Here is a 21,011-nt window from a genome sequence, read left to right as displayed (position 1 = left end):
GGAGCAGTAGAAACCCACAAATAATCCCTGCACACTACAAAAAGAACATATACTGAGGTGGTACTGCAATTAAAAAGTTTTTTAATATATAGTTATTGTGCAGACTTGTAGGAGCAATGCCAGCATTGTGTCACTGTAGGCTGCCTGTGTGTGCCATACACACAAGCATCATAGGGCAAGCAGAATATGGCACACACAGGCAGGGTAGGGAAGGCAGAGTATGGTACACACAGGCAGGGTAGGCAAGGCAGAGTATGGCACAAACCAGCCAAGAATGGCAAACACAGTGAAAGTATGGCACATGCAGGCAGGGTAGGGAAGGCAGAGTATGGCACACACAGGCAGAGTATGGCACACACAGGCCAAGTATAGCAGAAACCAGCCAAGTATGGCACACAGGCAGGGTAGGGAAGGCAGAGTATGGCACACACAGGTAGGGTAGGGAAGGCAGAGTATGGCACACACAGGCAGGGTAGGGCAGGCAGAGTATGGCAAGTTTTTGCTGTACTACAACCATTAATATGGGTATGGTCATGTGATAACATGGGTGTGGTTTCAAGTGGGTGCGGTTTCAAAAAGGGGAGTAGTCAAAACTGGCTTCCATTATCGGCCCTCCACCACGTAGGTCGGAAAAATTCTGGCCCTCAGTACCACAGAAGTTGGACAGCACTGGTCTAGAGTACTCATTCATCCACAAATATGGTGGTCAGCAGAGGTATCATCCATTCACACATACCCTACATATATATGCAGTTTCTGTGTAGATCAAAAGTAAAATGGCCATTCCCACTTACATGTTAATATATGAATTATACAAAGAAGAAATTATAGGTGAGAAAGCCCTACACAGAGTTATATATATATTTCAATTGCCCAAGTCAGCACCCCACTCAAACCTCTATACTTCACAGCTGTCAGTCACCAATAATATTCATGCCTGTTGAATTGTCTCCTTCCATAGCCATAACTGAGCTCTAATAACATTATCTTTAAGCGCATATACTATTAAGCAAAGCAATGTCGAATCTCATATTCAACCCAACATATAATTAAAATAAACACAGCACAGCAGCAAATAATAAAACACATTGCACCATATGTTGAGGATTTAATGTTTTCCTAGTTTACCCACAGCTTCCTTGTGGCTCTACAAGAAAATAAGAGAAAAAAACTGAGTGAAACCACAACTAAAAGAGAGGCGGTGGAGCCACCATGGAGCCTCCAAATGTTCCGCTCATTTGTATAAGGGTTGGTTGGGTTCTTCGATATGTTGGGTTGCTCTCCATCTGTTCGTCTGTTGCACGTTCATAACTGTGAAATTAGCCTGTCTGTAATTTGGCTGTGAAACTTTGTATATTAAATAAAAAGGAAAAAGAAAAATATTTGGATCAGAATCTCTGCCAACACGTATGTTTTGTAAGCTTCCATAGCAGTTTCTTACCCAAATGCCGTAGGACTTCAGTTCCATGCCTACTCCAGTATATTATCAGGGATTAAAGCATCCAGAAACAGAATAAACTCTTGAGGCAACAATGTCTAAGTCAGTGGCTCCCAAACTGTATACCTGGCCTCCCTCACGATGGGGCTTGAAGCAGTAGCAGAGGGGTCTCAACCTGAGGGTCATTTATGGTAAGATTTGGCAAAAATGTCTATTTGCTCTGCTAGCTACATTTGACAGCCCAGCTTACAGGAGAACGAAAGTTACAATTGGCACCCCCTAGTGATTGTTTTTGCTTACCTGATACTTCAAGCCAGTGCTTCTGTTAGCAGAAAACTGCACCGGACCAGTTCATGCAACCAAGCGATCCTCTTGTTTCCCTTGCCTATCTTTGGAATCCGAGGGCCGGCGCATGCGCAGTACAGTGAAAAAGACGAGTTCTTGTTTAAGTTCGACTTAAGAAGGAAGAGGATCGTTTGGACCCAGGTACCTCGGCCCGTTGCAGTTTTTCTGCTAACAGGAGTACTGACCCAGACCCAGTACTGACCCAGACCCAGTTAAGTGATTGCAATCACTGGGGGTGCCTAACGTTTTGGCACCTCCCAGTGGTTAGATCTTTTCTTCTCCTTTAAAGGTCAATTAAGCTGACCATACACAGGCCAATAAAAACTACTGACCAAATCAGCAGCTTATTAGCCCGTGTATGGGGTTCATGACTAGCCTGCCCCACTGACATCTGGTCAAAAATTTCACAGATATCTATCAGGAAGGTTAGAAAATCCAGTTGATCATGATGATGCTCTCCTTGTTTCATGGTTTTTCATAGGCCAAGATCTGCTTATTTGCTGACCTCACCAAACTAGCAGATCTCACTGTGAGTATGGCCAAATTAAGGGTGAGTACAAACTTTCCTGTCCTAGATATTCTTAGAACTATGGGTATTTACCCATACTGATATGCCACAGTTCCTATATCTACAATCTTGTAATGGTGGCAGGAACCAAACAAGGGGTAGGGAGAAGAGGCACCTAGGGTGCAACAGTGGGGGTTGCTAGGCAGGTACCTCTTCTACCTAGCTCTATTCAGGGATCGCACTGCTCTGTCACTGTGCACTCCCGTGCCCGCGCCACACGTGGGGGGGGGGTGGGTAGCCAGGTTGCCTACTGCACCCAGTCAGCTTGGCCTGAATAGGGGCCTTAACCAAAGGTTGGTCCTTAAAGGGAGGCTTGAGCTGAAAATGTCTGACAACCATTAGTCAAAGGGAATAATAATTAAAGCTCCAACCCATAGATAAAAATTCAACAAGGGAATTTTATATGCACACAGCCAGCTACCCTCTTATACTGTACTGTCAAGGAGACACGATATGGCATCTACCACCCATATATATAACGATTAATAAGCAGAGAAAGACTGTTCTTTGTACGCAGTCATCATCCTTTCTGTCCATTAGAGGAACATATATATGAAAAGCATGGCAGGATATCCTTATTTCAAAATAGGGTTTATTTTCTGTTAAAAAGGCAGATTTGACCAGATGAATGTGCTCTACAATTATGCAATCATCCCACTTGTATATTATCATATCAAAGAGAAATTTGGCTTGGGCTCTGAAGTTTTATGCATCTATTAAGGTTCATTTCTGTGTCAGCCTTGCGTTAGCCAGTTTATCTCCCACTTATTCTACTTTTAGTTTAATCTAGGATCCCCGGAATAAATAAGGGATGCACCAAATCCACTATTTTGGGATTCGGCCGAACCCTGAATCCTTTATGAAGATTATGCCAAACCCGAACCGAATCCAAATGCTAATTTGCATATGCAAACTAAGGTATAGAAGGTGTAAAAAGAACCGTGCACTACGCTCACGATGAAAAACTTTCAATGTTTATGTGGCAAAAAAATGACATGATTTTAATGATTCGGCCAGGACCATGGATTCGGCTGAATCTGAATCCTGCTGAAAGAGAATCCTGCTGAATCCCGAACAGAACCCTGGATTCGGTGGATCACTAATTTGAAAACAAGCCACAGCAAATTCATTTTAGACTGATGCCACACGTGGCGTAGGGCTGATTTTTTTGGCAAGCGGAAAAACGATTGCTGAAAATTCAGTGCTACGCCTGCTACTTGTGCCTGCACCCGAATGAATGGAATACGCTTGGGTGCAGGCACATGTAGCCGATATACACATGAAAACACGTGAGAATGCAAAGTCTCGTGTTTTCATGCGTATATCGGCTACATGTGCCTGCACCCAAACGTATTCCATTCACTCTGACCATACTAACACCACTGTCAAAACTTGCCACTTTTTCTTACGCAATATTGCCAAAATCCGGCCCTTTCTTTCTACTGTAACAGCTAGGCTGCTCATGCATGCCCTCATCCTATCCCGACTTGACTACTGTAACCTGCTGCTAACCGGCCTCCCTAAGTCCCATCTTTCCCCCCTACAGTCTATATTAAACACCGCTGCCAGAATTCTCCTCCTCTCATCCAGGAGAGTTCAGGCTCTTCCCCTGCTAAAGGCCTTATCATGGCTTCCTGTTAAACAAAGAATAGTTTACAAACTCCTTCTCTTAACCTTCAAAGCCCTCCATTCCTCTGCTCCTCACTACATCGCTTCCCTGGTGACTCCTTCGTTCCTCGCAGAGCAACCGTTTGGTTGCGCCCCCCACTACTACTGCTGCTTCCCGCCTTAAATCCTTCTGCCTGGCTGCCCCTTACATTTGGAATTCCCTCCCTGATGTCCTCCGGAGAGAATCCTCCCTCAGTCTTTTTAAAACTAAACTTAAAGACTACCTTATGGAGCACTCGCCCAGCACCTGATCTGGAAACTGGCACTTATACTGTAATGTCACCCACTGTGACCTATAGCACTTATATTTGCCTATTTGTGTCTGTTAGTTACCCCTCCCATATAGATTGTAAGCTCTACGGGGCAGGGACCTCCTTCATCTTGTGTTTCTGACTCTTATTGCAACTGTACCTTGTATTTATTTGTATTTATTGTTGTACTTTGTATTTATCCATTATCTTTAACCCCCCTGTCTGTATTAATGAATTCTACTGTACAGCGCTGCGTACATAAGTAGCGCTTTATAAATAAAGATATACATACATACATACATTCGGGTGCAGGCACAAGTAACAGGCGTAGGGATGAATTTTCGGCAAGCGTTTTTCCGCTTGCCGAAAAAATCAGCCCTACGCCACGTGTGGCATCAGCCTTAGGGCCCCAAAAGATTCTATTAATATATATTAAAAATTGCCCATGAATTAGGGGCTTACTGGGCCCCCTACACTTCTGATTCCCTGCTTCCCCTATATTTACCCTGTGCATTGGGGGCAGCCATTTAAACCATTTGCCATTTGAAATAGGGCAACAGGTTTGCATAGCAAATAACAGATACCAGTGTGGAGTACAATCATTTTAGTTCTCAACTAGAGAAATAAACAGGAGTCAAAAGACTGGTAGAGTCCTGAGCGGATCTAGTCCAAGAGTCCTACATCTGACCAAGAGCCACATTCCAGCACATCACCATCTTCATAAGGAAAGGCCCCAATGATCTTGGAGATGCCACATCTGGGCAGAGGACCAAACATAGATGAAAATTCAACTTTTTATTTTTTTAAACTGCCCACATCACACCCAAATCATATCCAACTCTTCCTCCCTGCTTGGATAGGGGTTTTCTGACCAAATTCCAGTCCTACCTCTCTACAGAATCATAGAATAAATTTCTTGTACAAAATAGGCTATATGTTGCTAGAAAATATTTTATTTGTAGGATCTAGTTGGACTTTTAAATGTAAAATATATATATTTTCACTTAATGGTATTACTGGTCCTTTAATTATGGTAATGCTTATAGCTTACTATGTCATGTATTGGCACCAGGCAATGTAGCAGCCATGCGGAGCTTGGTTGATTATTTATAAAGGCAAAGAATACCAGGGGGGCTGAAGCAACTGTATTTAATGACTGGAACAGCTGAATCCAAAGACATTCTAAGGCATACTAGAAACAGAATCAGTATCATATAACTTTAGGTCCAGTTCTTGGACGTATCAAAAATCTTTGTATAGTCAAGGCAAATTGTTCCAGTCACTTCCCTATGTTCCATATCAGACAGGATTATGTAGTAACAGGGTTACTGGACTGCCCTAGTCTAGTAGCCCATAGCAGCAAACTGACATTTCCTTTCAGCGTTCTAACTGCACCAGCCTAGACCAATGAAAGCTAATTACTGGCTGGTTGCTATGGATATCTGGATCCAGGCAAACTATGTCCCACAGTACTAAATATACATTTACGTGTCATTACACAGTTGTAGAAGGAGAGTCTAATGGCGATTAAGAACTTTGATTATAATTGCAAAGAAGAAAGCAAATAACTGCATTATTTTAGCTCAGGCTTCCTTTCCCTTTAGTTGCAATTACTGTATTAGGCATGATGTTTATAATCTGGAGAGCACATTGACAGTGCAGGTTTGCTGCAGGATAGAGGACAATATATATTTATATGCCAGATCTTGAAGCAAGGACACAAGATGTTTGGCATTAGCCTTAGGATTTGTGTGAAGCCAAAACAAATCCTTCCATTTCTGTGTGTCCACAAAAATATTTAAAGGGCAGCTATAAATTCTTAACATTTTCATTCTTTTCTCTAGAATTTATTTATTTAGCACTTTTGTTCTTGTGTTTTTGTATACATGCTCTCTGCTTGTCAGCTGGCCCTACATCTTTAATGGCCCTCGATCTTTTACGCCCATCCGTAATAAAAGGCAGTAAGCGTCATCTATAAAGTTCGCACAGAACATATATAAGTGAAAACTGGTGCACAACAAACGCACAATGGCCATGCTCACTCAAACCTCAACCTTGTTTGCAAATGTTGATGGGAAATGCGCATTTCACAGCAATTCACAAAAAAGGAAAGACAGGCACAGCATTGCAAAATGTAACTGTTTAGGGGAAAACATCAACAAAATAAACATGCAAAAAAACACAAAAACACGGAACACAAATCCAGCGCTGGCTGCACGAACTTTATAAATGGACACCAGTGCCTTTTATTACATAACCGCCTAAATATTCTTGTCTGGCAAGGTTGGCAATCAAGAAGATCTTTACCCAATATGGCCAGCCAGGTGCTGGGCCAAATTGGGGAGGCTAGCTTAGTCCCAGGGCCAATTTTTATTCTTTAAATGATTTTATTTTTTCTCTGTAATAATAAGACATTACCTTGTACTTGATGGGAACTAATTTGCATGAATCCATACTGTTGGAAAAACAATCCTATTGAACTGTTGTCATGTTTAAACGATTATTAATAGCCTTAAAGGACAAGTAAAATGTTGGTACAGTGGTTGGTTCAGTATGCTGGAAACCACCCAGTATAACTTTGGTAGCAGTGCAGAAGTCAGCCCAATATTCGCAGGTTGGGTGGGTGTGGTTTGTGTCTTTACTTTCTTGACTGGGCACAGGACTGGGTCAGGATCCTCCCCACTGATCCTCCAACCCAGCCCCTTCTAAGGAACTGTCCTAGTCAAATGAAACTGCTGCATTTTATTTATATACTCATGCTGGTCCTACCTGTCCCCTTTGCTGATGACAGAGAAGGGAGGGGGGTTCAGGTGTGCATATATAAGTAATGACAGTGAGTAGGGCAAGCTTGGGAGTGGGTAGGGAGAGGTCCATACATTGTCAGCCCACACATCACTAGGCCTTGGGAAATTGAACTGGGCATTATTCATAGCATTTTCCAAGGCACCACTGTAGTAATTTGGGGGCTACTGGCCTTGCATAGAAGCCTACACAGCCAAATGGAAGCCTTGGGAAATGCAACAAGTATGGTGCACAGTAGGAGTAGGCTCCCCAGACCAATGCAATTTTTACTGAACAGGAGCACCACTCTGTGCAAAGAGTTAGCAATATGGGGTATCTAACATATTGGCTCACCCTGGTGTATTAACCTTTCCTTGTGCCTTGTAAATAATAATATGAAATAAATATAAATAAAAATATGAAGTCCTCCGAAATGTGGCCTATTTTATCAACAAATGGAAACTTGTACAGGTACAACATCTGTTTGTCCAGAATGCTTGTGAACAGGGATTTTCTGCATAAGGTTTCTTTTTGTAAACTGGATCACCATATGCCTTTAAGCATAGCATTAGTAGGGATGATGGCTACTTCCGAGGGCTAGGGGGCTGAAGAAGAAGAGTTTTAGGAAAGGTATATATCTCCTTAAAGCATGTAGTTAGGAATGGGATGTAGAGTAGGCAGCCCACATGTAATTATGGATAAGTGATCCATCTGTCATCTTGTTTGGGTTGGGCATTATTTACAGGCTTTGTATATTTTCTCTGCCTAGGTGACCTGGTATCCCGTGCGATGCACCACCTTCAGCCTCTCAATTCAAAGCAGCATGGCAATGGGACTCCAATGCATCACAAGCAGGGACCTCTCTACTGGGAGCCAGAGGCCCTGTATACGCTGTGTTATTTCATGCACTGCCCCCAGATGGAATTCGAAAACCCAAACGTGGAGCCTTCCAAAGTCACTCTTCAGACTGAAAGGTAAGATGGACTTTCACCTTCAGTAAATAGCTATTCTCAAAAGCTGACTTTCATGCCTGACAGATATTTACCCCAAATTTTGCATGAACAAATAAACTACTATTCTTTGTGTAGACTGTGTAAAAGTATTCTTCTATACCTTGATTTTGCCTAATGTGGCTATAAAGAATGATTTCAGATCAGCATAAGCTTCCACTGATTGCTGTCTTATCTGTCCACAGCCTACTTTCTTAGTGGCAATATCCTTTACTGCAGTCCCAATTTGCATATTGAAATTTAAGAAAGATTTTTGCAGTCCAGAGCTTTAAAGTTACATACGATGATCATTTATCAAGTGCAACACAGGGTGCAAAGTGCAAAAAATGAACAAAAGCCATCATATCTGCTGCAGGTTGCGCCCCACACTTTTAAAAATTTGGAGAGTAGGTCCCTACTCTCCAAATTTGAGCTAGAGACCTGTGTTCCCCAGATGAATACAGTGTTGCCTTTGTTTGGCAGTGTTGTATTCATGAGCAATGGGGAGAGAGAGGCACATAGACACCCACCGTCTTGTTCCTTAACTTGTGTGTCATTCAGACATGCATGTTGGGAAGTGTGTGTGGGTAAAGGCTGCAATGGAGCCCTGTACTTACCTTCTGACCTATGGGGCTGCCTTTTACCTTACACTTTGCACCTCGTGCAGAGTACAGCTAGACCTCGTAACAAGTGCTTTTTGAGAGAGCCATTTTTGCTAAAAATAGCACCCCAATGGCATAGCAATAAATGGGCAAATTTTGACCAGGTCTGTTAACCTATAGCAACCAGTCAAATGCCAACTTTCTAACAGCTGACAAGTAAATGCTACATGCTGGTTGTTATTGGTTACTTGATCTTTAGCAATCTTTGCCCCTTTTGTTAGCATGAAATGATCCTATTTAAAAATCTCAGGTTGGGGAACTTACAGAAAATGACATAAAAAGAACTGAAATAAAATATTTAGAAACTGTTCACTACAATTTAGTGAGTTTTTGTAACATTCATGATTTCCCTTTAAATAAGTAGTGGTGCTACATCTGTACCTGTCACCTACCTGATGGGGTAAACGGTTCTGCATGTTTGCAAACAGGGGCAAGAATTTGCATACAACATCATTGGTCAATAAGGTCTCTGAGGCCTGAAAGACCAATAGATATAAGTCTGCAAGTGGTTAATATGTGTATGCATAAAAATCTCTATAGATACTATATATACAGTATATACAGGTACTGTATATACAGTATATATAGAGAGAGAGAGACAGAGAGGCTTATTAAATTTTGATTACATATATCTGTGCTGGTTAATGAGGCTGTATTTATAGGACATGGTGCACGGTGCATTATTTATAGTAGTTTATCTACGTGATCATATGGGAGCAACCTATTGCTATGGTAAAATTCCTGAACTGATGAAGCGATGACAGTGGTTCTGTGTTCTCTTGTGTTCTGCGAAAATAGATTCAATGCCGAACACTGCGTTAAGGCCTGAGGTCATTCCTGCATCCTCATAAATTACTGATATGGCTGGAGCTGAGAGATGCAAGCATGGCTGCAACTGTCAGAATATGCTGCAAGGAGTCTCAAAATAACTAATGGCCAAGGCTTCCTCCAAAGACCAACCAAAGAACCAATTCTGTAACCTATTCTTTCATAGGAAATCTCATGTAAACAAATCCAGAATTCCCTCTTGCCAAAGCAGTACAGCCTTCCTCAGGCCACTCAGGGGACAGACCTCTCAGCACCTCATATTACAGAAATTGCCTGTTTTGTGTCTCTACTGTTTTGTAAAGAGCAGTGAACAATCTTGGTGCTTTAAATATTCATGGTAATATCAGTGGCACACAGAAAAGACAGATAAGCCAGTATTACATAGCCGAGCCTGGGATACTGACCAGCAGATACTGACCATTAACTCTGCATGCTCCAGCTGATTTATGAGTGTCACAGGCTTTTATAGTTAGTAATTTATGTGTCCCAGTTAAGGCAGAAGTCCTTTTATAGCCAGAGATCTGTGTAGCAGTCTAGGAATATTATGAAGTATTTATGGAGAATGGGGTGACTGAATTATGTCAACTGAATTAGCAAAGTGAAATTCTCATTTACTACTATATACTTTTGATTATGGTTGGAAACATTTATACATAGAAAGTAATGAACCTTCACGTTCATCTTGGTGGATCTTGATTGTTATCACTAGGAATGAAGATAAAAGGGAGGTATAAATCGGGCAGTAGTCACGGCAGAGACATACAGGGTCAGATAGTTTGGTGAGCAGGAGGGCCCCTGATAACTGGGCTTACTGGGTGTTTTCTTGGTACAAGACCCAAGTACCAAGAAATATTAACTTTGCCAATATCAAGGAAGCAGCCAAATTCACCTGCTTAATTAGTGCTTTTAACCACTATAGGCCTAAGTCCTCCCCATCCAACCCACACCATCCTCCCAAATGAGATAAATTCGGGGCCCAGGTTTTTCAGACTAAAGAAGGCCACAATTAAAAAAACAGATAAGAACACAATAACATACTTAAAAATACATAATACTTTTACAAGATAGTTTACAAAAGAAACCTACACATGAACCAGTCAGCTACTTTGCCCCCAAATGGCAATCACTAGTAGTATTGTATCACTAGTAGGTGTGTGGGATGCTAATAAAACCTGTTGGAAATGGTACCAACACATCACCACTGGTGGAAGATGGCTCTAGTCCATCTGTCCTGAGACCCAGGCCAAGAGTCAGTACACAGTTGGAATGAGTTCCTTGCCTTAAAGCAGGGGTCCCCAACCACCAGGCCATGGACCGGTGCCGGGCCATGGGCTGTGCAGAGCCAGGCCACCTCTGATCCCGGATGCAGCCTATAAAGCTTCAAAGACAATGAAAATAGCCCCAATAACCTGCAAACCCAGCTACCCGCTGTGTTACACAGCATCACAAATATGACACATCATTGCCATGCAGAGTTACCGCCTGGTATTTTACCAGCCTGGTTGGTAAAAATTATGTTTGATGCCAATGTTATTAAATTAAAAATAATAATCTACTATGCCCCCCTCCTCCTGGCCTTGGAAAAATTGTCTTGCTTGAAACCGGTCCATGGTGCAAAAAAGGTTGGGGACCAGTCTATGGGGAATGGGTCTATAACCTTACAAATGCTTTTCCCAAACTAGGCAAGTGTCTGGCTTAATGAAATTGAACTCAGTGGTGGTTCATTTAGGTTCATATTATATTTATCACATGTAGAAAGAAGTGTCCATGAAATATGGTTGTGTGACACCAGCCACGGTTGTAGCTATTGTTCAAAGCAATTTGTTGATTCCTGGACTGTCTGGGATGCTTCTTAAAAATTCATTGACTTTGTAAGTTTGTCAGCTCTCAGTGTTTTCTGTGTGGGAGACCTCAGTTTATCTTATCTCTTTTTTATTCTAATGTCTATAGTGTGGAGATGAATGAACTGACATGAGCTGAGCTCTTGGGGGGTTCACTAATGTTTGCTGGCCTTTGGCACAGGGGTCATAATGGGACTACTGAACCTCACTGTTCTTACATGAAGACCACTGTTGAGACTTATACTAAAAATAAACACTAACAATATCAATATATCATTCCAGCACTAAGCAGCTGGTGAAGACTAGGAATTGATTAAAATATTATTTACATATACTTTAGGAAAGGACCAGATATTTATCTGGTTTCGGGAAGCCCTCCTTAGTGGGAGCAGCATTTATCAGAAGGGGCAGGAAAGACAAACTGGCAACCAGGTGGAAATGCAAGAGAATGTTTGGACTCAAGTACCTTAAAGGACATTTAAAGCCTACATTTTAATACCTTGTATATAAGTTGGGCACATCACTCCCACCCAAATAGCATAATTTGTACTGCATATATCCCTGTCTTTTGCCAGCACATTTCCCTAAAACAAATAGCAGCTTTCACCCAGCGGCCATTTTCCCGCTCACACATCTTCAGTGACATTTACATCTGCAAGCAGCACATGTGCCCTATAAAGTTCATGCAATGATGAATGCAGGCTTACACAGGCAGAAATTGCTTTAAAAAAAAAGTTCTGCTTTGATTGAGCATTGTAATGGTTAAGCTGAGCTCAGGAGAGGGGGCTAAATGAATGAAAAATAGGAGCAGACAGCTAGAGCAGAGTTTTTATGGTAACCAACAATGCCCTCTCTTTATTGGCTGCTAGACTGGAGGGCGTGTTTAGTAATCTGAGCTGAGAAGACCTGATCATGCTCAGTAGCCAGCAGCCAAAGTAAATACCTGAGGGATGGGGCAAAGTGGGTTAGAGGAGAAGAAGGCATCCTAAGTGATTAAGGGGATGCTACAGACTCACTCATAACCTATTACATTTTTATATCAATATAAAATATTCAATATGTGTCAATATGTGTTCTCTATTACTTCCATTTTAGGGCATTTGTAAATGACTTCTAAATACTAAATATATGGAGGACGTTTTAAAAATAGGGTATGTTCCCGTTTCCTATTTTTAGGCTTATAAAGTAGTGTTCTTGTTTTTTTTTGCACTTTTAAACCCCAAGTTTAATGACTAAAATATTTGCATGCCTAATGTGGGTTTTCCTGTTAATAACATATACATCCACTGTGCAATAATGTTAGGCTCTTTCATGTGACAGCATGCATCTATAATGGGTGCAGGTTTTTAATATTCAGTTAAAGTTGCATTAAACTGATTGTAGCTTAGCTAAAACTAACCGTGACATATAAACATTAGCCTGACCAGCCTAGGGAATAAAATAATGTTGCTTTACGTATCACAGACTGATGTGGTATTGACCAAGTAATTTAATCTTATGTCCTGTGGGATACTGGCAGCAATTCTTTTTTTTTCTCACAAAGGGCAAGGCAGTAATGAAGGTTTAAAAGCCACTGGGGCACAGATTCTATAAGAAGATTTTCATGATCTTAACTTTTTATTTTACTAGAATATTGGGGTAAACAACTTGATTACTAAAGTACATTAACAAACCAAAGAGTAAATTGTATGGATTGTTTTATGTTGACCATAACTATATCCTATACAATAAAGAGGGATTAAATAGTGGGTAAATGCAAAAGTTGTGTTTTGTGCAAACCAAAATTACACAGAAATTAGTGATGTGCCATTGCCGAGAAGGTACCTCTCTCTAACCCATCTACTATGGTGATGTAAGAGAGGACATCACTAAGCTTGGTACAACCCTATCCCACCAATGATTGGCAGAGATTCAGGTGGACCAACTGCAGTGCATAACTAAAAATTTCTGGCACCCACATTTGCACAAGCCTTAGTTATAACCCCCAAGTATCTGAGGATGTCCCCTTTTGGCTAGAAAGAGCTAGAAGTCTTAGGGGCCACATGTCCATTCCATTTGCCTTGCCATCTGTTTGTTGCCCAACCCTTTCCATGCTGTAAATCAGTTAGCAAACATACTACCTTTTTGTGGGATGGATTATTTAAAAATAATGATGTCACAACATCCAAATAGGCCCACAGAGGGGGCGAGGGACAAATAATTCCTTGAAGGGCCACATATGTCCCAGAAGCATCCAGTTGGATGTTCTGGATTTCGGTTGATGAATTGAAGCCTAGTGCAGATTGTATGTTGTATGTGTACATAATACTTTGTGTAGATTATTTCAATATAAAAAGCTGCATCTCTGGAAGAGGGGGTTAACTTTTCTAATTCAGCAGACTCGGACATTAAGTTTTTAAACATGAGGAGGAAAAAATTACACAATTTCTTACAGCTCATTATGCCTCTCTCTTTTTTTTAACGTGCACAAACCTCGGCCAAATTTGCAAAGCAGGATATTGGAGAATTAAAGAAATACAACTTCTAACACAAATGTCATATTGATCTTGTGTGAAAGTAATTTATAGCATTCATAAATAACAATGTAGTTTTTAAAGTGGGGAGATTGAACCAATCTCAAGCCAATCAGAACATAGAAGACTAGTAACTAAAGATAGAATCCAATGACCACGTAGCATTTATATGTGGCTTTTTTATACCACTTTGTAGGATTAATTTCTATTATTATCTGGAAAGGTTAAAAGGAAAGGTTACGCCTGGATATTGGCACGGTCTAGGAGGAAGTCCTATAGGAGGTGTCTGGACTGAGATAGGATAGTTTAATTGATGCAGGGGGTTAAAGTCGAAGGGCCAGGCTCAAGATGAAAAAGCAGACATTTTTAGCTTTCCACCAATGGCAAGTAAAGGCAACAGATAAAGGGTCCCTACCCACTCTTTCTTGCCTGGGGTTAGTATTTTGCTATGTAAATATACAGTAAATATACAGTAAATTATAGGCAGCTTAGTTTAGGTTGGGGTGTAAAGGACATAGAAAGGCAAAGTCAGCACCCCCAAGTGACTTAAATCGCCTACCTTTTACCCCGGGCAGCTGCAGGTAGCTGCAGCACTTCCTCCTTCCTGTTCGCATGCGCGTGCATGCGCAGTAGAGTAAAAAAAGCCGAACTTTAACAGAGAAGTCAGCTTTTCACTCTACTGCACATGCGCCGGTCGTGGGGTCACAGCAAAACGAAGCCGGAAGGAGGAAGCGCTCTGCTACAGGTACCCCGGGCTGGTGCTGTTTTCTCCTAACAGGGGCACCAGCCCGGGGTACAAGGTAAGTGATTAAAGTCACTTGGGGGTGCTTAACATTTTGGCACCCCCAAATGACTTTAGCCTTTCCTTGTCCTTTAAGATAGACAATCCCTTATACTACTCAGTCATAGCTTTTGTTTGGCCAGTTCCTTGTCAGTCAGGTCAGACAATATTGATGGTTATGGTAACCCCTAAGGTGAATAACCAGGGTGTTCATTTGTGGTGGGCCATGGACATATCCATGGACCTGGTCCCTTGGAGCTTAAGAACAGCAGTGTGGTATTGGAAAGGATTCTAATTTGTTAAATGTTATTACTGTTGTAATCAATGAAAGCTAGTGACATCATATTCTTTATTTATGAGTAAGTAAGATAAATGAATATTGGGCAATGTCATAGTCATGTATCCATTTGGGCAATTAAGTGGCGCACAAGATGCAAGAGGAATCTTTCATGACAATCATTTCAAATGCCTCTAACAGGCAAGTAATGCTCTGTTTAAAAAAAAGTGTTGACCCCAGTACAAAGTGTACACAGAACAGACAGGATTCTTGTTGGGGGAACATAGTTGCATTTCATGGGCCACTGGCTTTGGAGAGATGAAGAGTAGTTTTATTGGCCAGCGTTTTGTAGTCCAATAATGTTTAGTATTGATATTCCTTAAAAGAAAACCTTGACTTTGAAAAAGTGGGTTACTTGACTCCCTCATCCCTCTCAAACATTCACTTCTGAGTCTATCCCTAAGGGTGGGTAAGAGGTTTTTCCCATGCTAGAAAGCCTTAAAGGGATACTGTCATAATTTTTTATGGTATACTTTTTATTTCTAAATTACACTGTTAACATAGCAAATAATTCACTCTACCATTTAAATTGTTATTCTTGAACCAACAAATATATTTTTTTTTAGTTGTAATATTCATGTGTAGGAGCCATCTCAGTGCATTGTGCTTTCAGAAGGAGCCAGCGCTATACAGCTTTCTTGCTCCCTTCCCATTGTTCTGCTCATTGGCTGCTGGGAGGGGGGGTGATATCACTCTAACTTGCAAGCTCAGCAGTAAAGTGTGACTGAAGTTTATCAGAGCACAGGTCACATGGCTGTGGCACCCTGGGAAATGAAGAATATGGCTAACCCCATGTGAAACTTCAAAATTAAATATAAAAACATTTGTATTTTTGAAAAAATGAGTTTCAATGCAGGATTCTGCTGGAGAAGCTCTATTAACTGATGCATTTTAAAAAACATATTGTTTCCCATGACAGTATTCCTTTAATTTCCCACCCAAGTAACTACAACCACTCAAATTACCTTTCCCAACAAACATGATTTCTAAAAGTGGCCTAATTCATCCCCCCTGTCACTACTCCTGTCTTCCCCAGGGGCCCTTCCTAGTTATTTCTTTATTGTATCTTGTGGTGTCTTATATCTTAGAAACCAGAAGAAGCAGAATAGGCTTCCTCTCTATAATCTACTCTTTTCACTGGGCAGAAACATATCTTTTTCTTGAGGAACAGACAGAAACAGACAGCAGAATCTAGATTTGGAAGGTGACGCACGGCGCTGATGTGTAGGGTCATGGGGAGACAGCATGTAATATTTTGCTGCTCTGTCTGACAGTGTGAGTTTTAGCAAACCAGCAAGGAATAATGAATCAGGTAAAAGCCAGCATGCTGTAATGCTTGTATCCTGCAGATAGAGATAGAGAGATGTACTTGCGGATACCGACAGACTTTCCCTGGGCTTAAACACAGAATGCACTTGGGAGGTATACAGTACATATGTATTACAATACAGTAGATATATATTACACATAAGACAATCATGCTGGTTTCACAAGCTGAAATTAATTTACACACATGCAATTACAAACACTAGGGCTCATTTATTAAAGCTCCAGATACAAGTGCATGAGAACTAAGGAGCACAAAATTGCGCCCCTAGTGCTCTTGTATCTGTGGCATATTGCAGTGCTGTGTGTGCAACAACGTCCTTTACTTAATTCCCATTCTGGGCAATAGGTAAATACCAGGTTCCATTGCTCCTTGTGTCCATTGACTCACCCCAGCTTGTACATCTGAATGGGATGCCCATATGCTGACCCTGTCCCTCATGCAGACACCTCTTTATTTATGGCAGAAGTATAGACCTTCAGGCTTCATTCTGGACCACAAAACCTGTATGTACAGTATGAGCAGAAAAGGTGCAAAGAGTTGTTTGTTTCTTGCATTTTGCATTCCCAATTGTAAATGCGGCCCATACACTTCAGTGGGGCTGGCTCCTGAGGGAGCTTGGAGCAGTAGCAGGGTTCCCTTGAAGGCCAGTTAGGGTGAGATTGGTGGAAAATATTTAGATTAGATGAGATTTGGAATTAAGGCATGTTAGTTGCACTTGTGCAAATATGGAAGCAGCTGTTTTGTGTGAATTGATGACATTAATTGAATGTAGTTGCATCCAAAGCTGGTCCTTGTGCTTGTGTATAGTTACACTCAATGCCCCTGCGTCCATCCTGTCTCCCGTACCAAATTGTGTGCAAGCGTGCCTATTGACGCTGAAGAACACTAGGGCTACCACTGACACGAGGATAATAGTAGCTCCAGGACTCCCACAGCAGCCAATGTCAATAGGCGCACCCATACTTGTATCCAAAATATCATGCACAGACATACCGTAATTGTAAGTCCAAGCAATTTCACTACAATTGTCTCTGCTTTTGCATTTGAGTGCATTGTGCCGCAATCGCCACTGGCTTTTCTATAGCTGTAACCATGTTATGAATGCAGGGGCCCCTGGGGGTGTGTGGGGGCCCCTGAGGAGGCAGCTCAGTTGGGTCCTAGGCCCACCAGTCCAACGCTGTGTCAGACAACTTCCAAGGCTATTGTGATACTAATTTCTACAGTTAGTATTAGTGGTTGTATATACAGTTTATGTATGTGAGTGTATAGATTGGTAAGTATAGGTGCCGGATTTACTTGGTTGGGTTGAACTTGATGGACTCTGGTCTTTTTTAAACCCTATGTAACTATGTAACTCTAAATATTCCCACCTCCAAACAAACCCAAATTCTACCAAACACACAGTCACCAGTCACTCTCTACTGTTTGGCCTCCCCTCTGCCTGTCTAAAGGAAAATACAAAGGAGATAAAATCCCTACTTATATACAAAGTCTATTTCCCTTTAGCATGTAAAAGCAATCAGACATCCTTAGATTACATTATACCTTATAAATGAGCACTGTTGTCCAATGTTGTACTTCTTCAGTTGGTCCTCACATTAATGTCTTCAGTATTGTACTTGGTCCTTACAGTCCCATTGAAGCTGTAGACAAGCTGAAGAAAAATGGTCATAATAAATATGCGAACCAAATACTTGGGGGGCTGTTTGTCTTGGCTAAATGTGTTTAGAAGGTGTCACAGATGAAAGATGCTGGATCTTTCTCTTTATTTTTTTGCCAGCACTGTTTTGCCACAGTGGGGAATAATCTATACTCATATATATGTTCTGTTTATTACTTTGGCCGAGAGATAAAACATTCCATTTGTGCTCTGCGGCTTGAGTCCCTTGAGTAAGTCCCTGTGTGAGAAGTCATAATGGGCTGCCGGTTTGTAGCTTTGCCCTGTGGCTGTTCACCAAGGAAAGAAAAAGCTCGGGAGAGCAACAAGAAAATCTATCCTTCTCTAATGACCTTCTTGTGTTCCATTCGCCCAGGCCATTCCTAATGCTTCCGCCTCTGATGGAATGGATCCGAGTTGCCGTGGCTCATGCTGGGTACCGGCGAAGCTTTTCCGTGGACAGCGATGACGTCCGACAAGCTGCTCGCCTTCTGCTTCCAGGTGTTGACTGTGAACCCCGACAGCTAAAGTATGTATTTTAAAGAAACAATATAAATCTCATGCTGCAATTATGTTTTGCTTCTCTTTTAATCAACACCAAAACTATATTATGTGTGCTGCTTTTATATACAGGCATAGCTTGGCAAATAGTACAGGTATGGGATCCCTTATCCTGAAACCCATTACCCAGAAAGTTCGGAATTACGGAAAGGCCATCTCCCATAGACTCCATTATAAGAAAATAATTCAAATTTTTAAAAATGATTTCCTTTTTCTCTGTAATAATTAAACAGTACCTTGTACATGATCTCAAATAAGATATAATTAATCCTCATTGGAGGCTAAATGATCCCTTAAATGATGTGTAAATTATTTCTTAGTAGACTTAAGGTATTGAGATCCAAATTATGGAAAGATCCCTTATCTGGAAAGCCCTGGGTTTTGGCACCCAAGGCATTTCCGGCTCGTGCCGCTTGGTCTGAACATCAAACGTCACTTTTCCTCCCCCTCCAGTGGCATCCCCAACCCCAGTTCCTACCTGTATGCAGGATACCCTTTCTGTTTTATATGAGGGAATAGTAGTTGAACAGTATCAGTGTAGGGGACCTAGATTTGATTCCATTTGGGCACTATCTGCAAGAGTTTGCAGATTGTTTGAGGTATGTTCTCCCTATCCCTTTATGGGTTTCCTCCAAGTATTCCAGGTTCCTGCTATACACTAAAATCTATTCTTCTCCTACCTAATATGTTGTATCCTCTTACAAGAAACCAAAATGGGGGTGGAATGGCAGCCTAGTGGGTATGGCGTGACATTACTGGAAGCATCTCTGTTGGTTTTGTCATACTCTATACAGAGTATAATCTACACTCTGCTAACATATATTCACCTTTATTAAGGGAAATTCTGCAGTTTGCCCTTCTCAATTTTAGAAAAATGAGAATGTACAGTTAGGGGGTTAAACCAGGAATGTGGAAGCAGTGAGAGCACTGATTAAAAGAAAAAAAAAACACACTAAACTCCAAGTCACTTTCTGTTCTTCCTGTAGAGCTGACGATTGCTTTTGTGCGTCTCGCAAATTGGACGCGGTTGCCACAGAAGCCAAGTTTAAGCAAGATCTCGGCTTTCGGATGCTGAACTGTGGCAGAACAGATTTAGTGAAACAGGCTGTTTCTTTGCTGGGTCCCGACGGAATTAACAGCATGAGCGAACAAGTAAGCGTTTTTTTGGGATTTGCAGTTAAATAATCCATTGTCAGGTGTTACATATATTAATATGAGCCTGAGGTCCTGTTTTAAAGACAGGGCCACCTGATATATTAGGGGTCTTAAACTTCTCTAAAAACTTCTCACTGCCATGGCCAACACATCACAGGGGTCATTTACAAGGCAATGTGCAAAGTGCAAAAAAAAAAATTTCAAATGGCCATTTTTTTGCAAACTGTGTCCCGCATTGTATAACTTGGCCTGTGGACTGTTTCTGTTAGGCTGAGCTAAGGGAGGTGGGTGGGGGGCAGCAAGAAGGCATCCCTCCACAAAACCCCTAACTTGTGCAACTTACAAACAAGTTAGTGTGTTACAAGGAGCAACCACATCAAGGTCCTGTCCTTGATATGGTGGTTCACCTTTAGGTTTACTTTTAATATGTTATAGAATGTCCTATCCCTTTGCAGTTGGTCTGCATTATATATTTTTTATAGTTTTTTAAAACCACCCCCAAGTCCTGGGCACCATCATAAATGTGTAAGCACAGTTGTAAACACAAGGCCCTGGTTGGTTTGACCCTTGGTGGATCAGCAGTCTGAACCAGAGTAAGTTTGCTCATCTCAGTCTCACACAGGGCGGACTGTTCATTGTTCTGAAAGGCAGTAAGCCAACAGAAATAATCACATGGCTTCAATTATGACTTGTGAAATCAAGGACTGCCTATCATAATCAACCTAGTTTAGGGTAACCTAAGTCCCTCGCATAATATTAGATAAATCATGGAGAAGTGCTCATATTTTACTCTACAACATGAAGTCATTCCTGCTCAAAGTTGTACTCATTCCAATCTATGTGCAATTTATCAACACACAGACAAATGGTCTTTACCTTTCAGCTCACATGTGGAACTCATTACCTTATATTTATATACAATAAGGACCTAAAAGGATAGGTGTATACATGGGGTGGATGAAGGTGGTAGGGTGATGGATGAATAGCTGGATGAAAGAATAAATAACATTCCCTAAATGTAAATCCATGAACCCACCCCCCCACCCCCATTGCCGTCCCCTGTTCTCTAAAGTAGAAAGCCCAATCTTAAATAAAGATCCAAATAGATTATCAAATGATAGTCCTGTCTATGGGCACTAAATCAGCCAACTTGCATCAGAAGGAATGAATTGATGAATATCTAGCAAAAAATGGTGGATGGATAAATAGGGGAATGACAATGTCAATAAACAGATGGATCAATGGAGGAAGATATTAAAAGACATAATGAAACCTTATAAGACATGTATCAACATTTGGACACTAC

General features: G+C 41.3%; 1 protein-coding gene across 2 annotated transcripts in view; it reads left to right on the top strand.

Moving 5' to 3' along the window:
* Positions 1–21,011, top strand: part of btbd11 (BTB (POZ) domain containing 11) — a 132,065-nt gene that overhangs the window by 93,825 nt on the left and 17,229 nt on the right. For both annotated transcript variants that reach the window (XM_031898685.1, XM_002938690.5), the window contains 3 exons: positions 7,821–8,025; positions 18,366–18,518; positions 19,537–19,702. In XM_031898685.1, coding sequence (XP_031754545.1) covers positions 7,821–8,025; positions 18,366–18,518; positions 19,537–19,702 — 524 coding nt within the window. The remainder of the gene's footprint in view (positions 1–7,820; positions 8,026–18,365; positions 18,519–19,536; positions 19,703–21,011) is intronic.

The sequence above is a fragment of the Xenopus tropicalis genome, chromosome 3 (assembly GCF_000004195.4).
Source record: "Xenopus tropicalis strain Nigerian chromosome 3, UCB_Xtro_10.0, whole genome shotgun sequence".
NCBI lineage: Eukaryota > Metazoa > Chordata > Amphibia > Anura > Pipidae > Xenopus > Xenopus tropicalis.
Note: the sequence above shows the minus strand (reverse complement) of the source record. Positions and strands in the feature narration are given on the sequence as shown.